This window comes from Electrophorus electricus, chromosome 22 (assembly GCF_041902795.1).
Source record: "Electrophorus electricus isolate QZ-2024a chromosome 22, ASM4190279v1, whole genome shotgun sequence".
Lineage (NCBI taxonomy): Eukaryota > Metazoa > Chordata > Actinopteri > Gymnotiformes > Gymnotidae > Electrophorus > Electrophorus electricus.
Window position 1 is genome coordinate 16849525 of NC_137518.1, and position 7784 is coordinate 16857308.

Here is a 7784-nt window from a genome sequence, read left to right on the forward strand (position 1 = left end):
AGGAGAACACAAGAGTCCTTCACCTTACAGTGTCGCTCATGCTTGAGTCAAACTTGGCAGCCACTGCATCCTGGTACCATGCAGAGAGTGGAAAGTCAATTTTCATTCAGCAGATGCTATTCTTTGGAATTACACTTAAGCTTTGTATTTGGGGGATGGTCACTTACCTTGGCTTTGGACTTGAACTCGGATATGAATGTTTCTGCAAGGTATCATGGGAGGTTTTGTGTCTGTCCTTTAACTGTTTTCTGTAGTCATTGCAAAGCAGAAGCGATATTTCATTCTGTAGATCACGCTGAGGCACATTCACAGCCTACAACATTCATTAAAGTTCAGCAGGTCACAAATAAACCCTTATGCACAATTTAGCAGCACCAGAGATTTTGCTCTGTAGTGTTCATTTGGTGCTTCTTCTCAGGTCCTGGCCAGCTGTTGGGTTCCTCTGTTTTTAAAAGTCCAAAGGCCTCACTCCAGAGAGGACAAAAAAAGAAGCCGACACAGGGAGGTGGCCTTTGATGGGCAGTTAACGAGGGCAGGTCAGTCACACTGCAAGGTCAGCTCTTGCCATAACAAGAACAACGTGATGCGTAAAGGAGCAGATGTGTCTAATGTGCTTCCCCAGCTGTGAATGAATATGCACAGCTACACAGCACTAATGAAGAGGGGTCCAAGGATGGAGCGAGAGAGAGAAAACAGCAGTTATAGGATGAAGTGTAGGAGGGGGGCCTCAGGAGGGTGGGGGTGGAGGCAGGAAACCTTGAAAGGGCTAGGTGGTGGGGGGGGCACTTACAAAGTGTTTGGCAAAGTCACTCTTCGCAGTGCTGCAGAAGCTCACATTGAGACTGGATAAAAAGGAGGGAGTGCCTATTAACTCAGTCAGGTAGGTGTGTTCCTGTCTAATCTATAATCTTTCTTTATTGTCTTTTATCACTTTTCCCCCTTTTTTCTGCATCAGGGAACAATTCCCTCCACTTCATGGATTTGGTTCTAAGGGGAGTCCATCTCAGTGGTTGGATTCATATTTGTAGCATGTACTGCATGTTTTTTCCTCACTTTAGTTCAACTTGAATATAAAATGGAAATTTAAATATTTTGCAGTGATGGTGGTCTCCCCTTATTTAATTTATTACATCTTGACATTTAACAAAATAACAGTAAAGAGGAGAATAGTGTGTCTTTGTTTAGTTTGCATGTCAACATATATACTGAATTTAAGAGTACTGAATTTAACATTGCTGAATTCTAGACTTTTCTTTCAAATTTTCACTCATATTGAGCTCCATTATATAAATATTTTGTGTTGATATTGTATTAAATTCTCATTTAAAAGTTTTGTGCATATTTCTCTTACAGTTTTTGTTAGGTTTTTTTGATGTTTTGTTCCCTCCTTTTCTGTTTTCTCTGTACATTTTTCATTTCTTTTGTTGGTTTCTTTGCATATCTGTAGCATAAGTCAAGTTCATGAAAGTAAATGTGATCATCCTCCTGCAGCTCCAGATCCTTCTCACTATGCGCCTTGCAGCCATCCTCCTGGTTGTGGGTCTTGTGTACCTCACACTGGCCCAGGAAAGAGATCCGTTCTTCTGGATCTACACTCTGCATTCCATGGCAGCCCTGACTGCTGACACCACCGGGGGAGACTGTGCAGCAGAGTGTGACTGTCCACCGACCTTCCCCATTGCCATGTACTGCGACAACCGGGGCATGAAACAGGTGCCTTACATCCCATCTCGCATGAAGTACGTCTACCTGCAGCACAACCAGATCACCGCGGTGCTGGATGATGCCTTCGGCAATGCCACCAACCTGGTGTGGGTTATGCTGCATGAGAACAATATCAGTACTGTGGGAAAGAAGGCTTTCAGCAACCTGGCATCCCTGCACCGCCTCTACCTGAGTGGCAACAACCTGAAAAGCGTGCCTGCCAGCCTGCCCCCCAGCCTGCATGACCTCCGCCTCAACCACAACAACATTGACACAGTGGCACCCAACTCATTCGAGGGCATGGAGAACCTGACCGTGCTGTTGCTCAGCAACAATGCCATCCAGGATCTAGGCAGCTCTTTCAAGGGCCTCAGGTCCCTCACTCTGCTCGATATCAGCAACAACCAGCTGAAGAAGGTCCCTGATGGCCTGCCCGCTATGTTGCACCAGCTCTACCTGGGCTTCAATGCCATCGACACTGTGCCGAGAAACTTCCTCAGCCACTTCTCTAACCTGCAGTACGTGCGCTTGTCCCACAATGAGCTCACGAATAAAGGAATCCCACCCAGCACCTTCAATGTCAGTGGACTGATAGAGCTGGATCTCTCGTTCAACAAGCTGGAGCGAATCCCTCAGGTCAGCACTAGTCTGGAGCACCTCTACCTACAGGCCAATCAAATCAAAGGTACAGCTGTTTGCAAATTCCTCCTATGAAGTAGACAAGGGCTTTTCTAGGAAGACCAATGGATTCCTAGATTCAGCCCTCTAATGATGTCTCATGAGGATTGTTAGTGTTAAAAGGTTCTTCTGTCTCTCTGCCCTAGCGGTGTTTCATAAGTAAATTCCTGTACAGGAAATTTGGGAGCAAAAATCTCCACTGAGCTCATAACTATCCCACTTTGCCAGATTCAACCTGAAGTTGTCTGAAACAAAGAAATGCTCTGATACATTTTTTTATAATCCTGTCCCAGATGTATTTGGTCAGATTCTCCATCTTGTTGTATCTGCATATGTAAGTAGTACAGCAGTGAAAAAAAGCACAGACAGCAAAACGCATGCACTGCCCTCTGTTGTTTGGCACTGAAGCTCATCTCTCTTAAGAGCCAATTAAGCAAACTCAAGGCTCAGTTGTGCCAACTCGCTTTAACATTCCGTAATAATAATCCTGAGAATTGTATTTTTGTGTATGAATCATGTATGCCAATCAGGAAAGTATGAACTTGTAGCACCATCTTCACTAAGTTATTATTTTAGTAATATGATTCAGAGTAGTGACTGGGCTGATTTCCCTGTTTTCTTACAGAGTTTACCCTGGGCAGCTTCTGCAGCACGGTGGATGTGATGAACTTCTCCAAGCTGAAGGTCTTGCGTTTGGAAGGCAACGAGATCACTCATAGTGACCTGCCCTCTGATTCTACTCTCTGCCTGCGCCTTGCCGCAAACATAGTCCTGTAATGCCTTCAGTCAGCCAGCAGAGGCCAGCCCTGTCTATTTCTCTTCTGTTTGTCTTCTGTATAACTGTTCTGCAGCATATGCAATCTTAGCTAACTGTTGTTGTTGTTGTTGTTTATTGGTAATATTTTCAATGTGTAATGTTGATGTCAGGGGTGGAAGTTAAAAGTTGTGTTTTGTTGATGTGTTTCCTGTGTGCAAATTTTTCGAAAAGAGGCAAGATGGAGAGAACCTAAATAAAGGTCAGGAGCACTAGACTGATGGGAACTGAACGTGTTAGACAAAGGTATATTTATCAGTTTTTTCCTTTGAAATACTTTCTTGTACCTTTAGTTTATTCTTGCAAGTGTGTGTGTGTGTGTGTGTGTGTGTGTATGTGTGTGTGTGTGTCTGTATATGTGTGTGTGTGTGTGTGTGTGTGTGTGTGTGTGTGTGTGTGTGTGTGTACAGAGGTCTCTTTGTCTTTGCACGTATTTTTTTGTCTGGCTGTCTCCACCTAATGCTGTTTTCAACACTATGGTTAGTTGGTCACATTTAATGGTTGATGGTCAGTTGATTTTGGTTTACTCTAAGTGTACTCTGCCTGGGCTCACATGAGCTCAGGACTAGTGGTTGAACAAAAATGCTGTGAGTATTTATTGTGCTTGTGGGCCAGGGAAAATCTCACCTACAGGCACACCTAGCAAACATGTGCTATTTGACATGTCAAACTATTAACATACTGTTCCTTGTCTATGAATAACTTGAAATACTTGTTGAGTATTCTAAGAGCAAATGTATTGCATGCAGTATATTAAGGAAGACTAAAGTCCTGATCTTTTTTTCAGGGCTGGAGACCTTTTACCTGGGTTAATAAATGTAAAACATGGTTAAGAAAAAATATCTTGCTTAGTCACCTCTTCTCTAAAACTAAACTTTAAAACTCTGTAGAAGTCAAAGATTGTGAGCATATGAACAGCATCTTTGCAGTGGAAGATTAAAAGTAAAACATCATTAATTAAATGTATTTATTTAATCGGTTTGGCTATCACCTATTAACACTTATTCAACATGGATGCACATGGCCTATGAAAAGGAAAATATGAGGAAAGTGATGTAGTGCTTTTAAAAGAGGCAGGTATAAAAGCCACAGAGAACTTCACTCGGCGTTTTCCTTCGAAATAATATTTTTTTCCAGGCAGCACACTATATACATGTATAATATTTGCCCTTAGAATTATGTCCTGAAGTCAGGTAAATGACTGAATTATTGTGCCATAATTCTTCACCTTCTGATGTATAATGGGAGGTCATAATGTTGGGTAAAGCTTACATAAAGTTCCCGTAAGCTTTATCCAAAATAGGCTATACAGTCATGATCACAGAAAACACTCAAAGGTAGTCGAGGTGATGATGTTATTTTGCAGTGAAGTCCATGCAGTTTTTCACTATCAACAGACCTAGTCATTTGTGTTTCAAGTCTCATTTTCATCTTGATAGAAAACATAAAAACCGTTCATTGCTGGGAATCCAGAATTATTTGCAAAATTCTCATCGGGAGGTTCATGCCTCTTGTAACGGCCCGAATGCCACGGGGCAAGGAGCAGGACATACAGAATCGCTCCATAGAGACAGAGGTTTATTGATAAACATTCACGACATTGGCACTCACAGGTAACACAAGTGGTGAACACAAACACAGGCATGGAGATGGTAGACAGAGGCACAAACATGAACTCGAACAGGAACAATGACAATCATGTACACCCTGACAAGGGTTTAAATAACTAAAAACATGACACAACTAAACCGATGCAGGTGTGCGCTTAACAATGTGGGCATGATTACAGGTATGTGCTTAAAGTGGGTGTGGTTACAAACGATACAGTTAACAAAGAACTCCCACTGCATGTGGTGAGCCATACCACATGACCAGTGGAAGAGGCGCGTTCCGTGACACATATATGGGCGTATGATTCTCTTTTGTGCCATTATGCCATTATGCCAATCTCACAATCTTTGGAGAACATCCAGATTGTTCTTAGCAAGGACTGATGAGGCAACCTGGCTGCTATTTGCCCATTTAAAAAAAACAAATTCAAAATAAAAAATTACGTAATTTAAAAACATAACAGTCTAGTTTAGTATCATACAAAGATTAATAATATTTTACAATATGTTCCAAGGGTATTTAAATTGCATCTGCTCCATGATGTGTTAAAATAACTGACAACTGTCACGGACTGCTCCTCCGTCCACAAGTCATGTGGTACGGTCCGCCGCGTGCAGGAGGATTCACATGTGTACCCCTGGGATTGCACACATGTGCACAAGGTTTAATGTTAGTTTGTCTATTTAAACCCCTGTCCGTGTGTGCACCTGTGTTGGTCATTGTAGCTGTGTAGCTACTTATGTGTTAAAGATGCTCTATGTCAACATCGCTGTAGCCGTAACGTTAGTCTGTGTACTCACCAATAATGTGTATGTGTTCTTTGTTCAATGTTGATGTGTAATCATGTTCACCATAGATGTCTTATGTGAGTGCCACCTATGTTGTCTAAGTTTAATGTTAATAAACGTCATTCACCGTCAAGAGAGTCTGTGCGTCTAGCCCCTGCTGCTCTCAGGCCAACAGCGTTACAACAACAAAGTGTTTCGATACGTGCATGCCTAATATGATGCAAAGGAAACAGACCCCCGACCACAACTGCCTTAAGATATGAACATTTTAATGGGCTCTACTATACTCCCTATACTGGGTGAGAAGGAAGCTGCTCTGATAGGACAGCGACGTAATCCATGTGACCAACACCTATTCACTGATTGACTGTATGGAGAATGTGATGAGTCTCTTGTCAGTTGGGGAAGTGAACTGTGAGGCTTGGGGACTGAGCCATGGTTCACTGTTGCTTTTATTCTACACTTGCATTATTCTTACACATGAAGCAAAATGTCTAACACAGTGGTCAGCCATTACCTTTGGCTTCATGTCAACATTTGGGGTTTGAGGCCTGTCATTCCTAAATCCCCGGTCAGCTAGTTGTAAAGTTAAACATTCAAATATAAAATGAAGATGCAGACTTCAGAATTCAGAATAGCTGGTCCATCTTTTACTGCAAGTTAACGTTATCAAGCATTATTGAGGCACCTTCCGGAGAATGTCCAACAACCGAACAAAGAACCCACATTTTTATACACTGGTCAGAATTGATTATGCATTCACCCCACCGTTTTACATAATAGTGTTTGCATTACATCCAAACCATACATTAGTCAACATATGCAAACTGACATTCAACAACCACACCAGTTGTAACACGTTACCACCACATTCCAAGAGAAGACTTCTCTTAACTTTGTCCTAAAGAAGATTGTTTTTCTGTACCATCCTGAGCCTGGTGGAGAGGTCATATATTTTACCCTGAGCTCCACTAAAGCCTACCCAGGATGCTTTGCTGAAGCCTATAGAGCCCTCTACAGAGGCCCTGTATGCAATTCATTCTAAAAGGACAAAGACTCTCTATACTCCTTTATGTTTTACTTTATTAATATGTCTAACGCAATGATAGGCATCTTTTGCCTGTTAACACTCTTTTATTACTTCATTTCCCCCCTTTCATGACTTTATGTCATGGACCAATCTGCTATTTTTTATGCTACTCTTTTCAAATGTTCTAACAAGAGTTTAACCACATATAGAGTCTATTCGTAGGGTTTGTATAATTACACTTATCCCAATATGTGTAATATACTTCATGGCAAAATGTAATATTGTATGTAGCAACACTGTTATGTCTGTTATTGGTAGTGTCAACACTGATGTCAAGAGAACACCAAGAGAACAGTTATATAGGAATACCTAAAAGTACATCTGTTCCATTTACTAATGCTAAGCTTATTACAGTCTTAACTTCTAGTCAAATGCAATCTTATGCAGTTTCTGCTTTTCCTATAATTACATAATATATAGATGGTTTTTAACTGAATAACATAAGCACAAAAGCTCAATTTAGAGCATAAAATGGGTCAAAATTACACAGAATCATCAAGAGTTTCAAGACCTTTGACAACCTGAAATGGATATGTGATGTAGCAAGGTACCTGCATATCATATAGTGGTAGCATCACTATACCTTGATAAACAACAAACATCTGAGATGATACTGATTTATCAACCACTCTCAAAACTAGACCTCTGATACATGGAATAACACAACACCCGCATAATGCAAATGAATTAAAATTATATGTTTCCATTTTCCAAACATTGAATCAAACCATCCAGGAATACTGTTATCAATACCAGAGTTCTCAGCTAATTCATTGCACAATGACTCTAATTTGGACAGTGCTCTTGTAATAGAACCATCAGGTGCCATATTGTTTGGAATAAATGTACAACGTGATTCACCAAACCAAACACAAACATCACCTCTTTCAGCCAACAGCATATCCAAAGTCACACCTTTGCCAAGCCATTAATGAGGAAGCTTGTAATTGTTCCGCCACAGCTGACAAAGTATCATGGGTGTAATTAATAAACCATTTTTGGTTATAATAAATATAGTTAATCCAGTCAACCTTCTTATTAATGTTAACCCACCAAAACAAGGAAAACTCAAAACCTGCTTTAATCTGATTTCTGGCCT

At 41.0% G+C, this 7784-nt stretch overlaps 1 protein-coding gene across 3 annotated transcripts; it reads left to right on the forward strand.

Moving 5' to 3' along the window:
- Positions 1-799: 799 nt before the first annotated feature.
- fmoda (fibromodulin a) lies at positions 800-5710 on the forward strand. Of its 3 annotated transcripts, XR_003410842.3 has the most exons (4): positions 800-880; positions 1492-2389; positions 3008-3442; positions 3984-5710. XR_003410842.3 is itself a non-coding variant. In XM_027012926.3 (3 exons), exons 2-3 carry the CDS (start codon positions 1510-1512, stop codon positions 3157-3159), a joined length of 1032 nt encoding a protein of 343 aa, XP_026868727.2. In that variant the 5' UTR covers positions 800-880; positions 1492-1509; the 3' UTR covers positions 3160-5710. The 3 variants fall into 3 exon arrangements, 2 of the variants coding, with proteins under 2 accessions (XP_026868727.2, XP_081561963.1); XM_027012926.3 differs by having other exon boundaries at positions 3008-5710; XM_081705837.1 differs by having other exon boundaries at positions 1492-2340; positions 3008-5710.
- Positions 5711-7784: the final 2074 nt, after the last annotated feature.

Bases quoted from the DNA above. Each gene is read 5' to 3' on its own strand.
- fmoda (XM_027012926.3), top strand. From the start codon at position 1,510: ATGCGCCTTGCAGCCATCCTCCTGGTTGTGGGTCTTGTGTACCTCACA. The intron at 2,390-3,007 runs GTACAGCTGTTT...GTTTTCTTACAG, and splicing joins ACAGGCCAATCAAATCAAAG to AGTTTACCCTGGGCAGCTTC.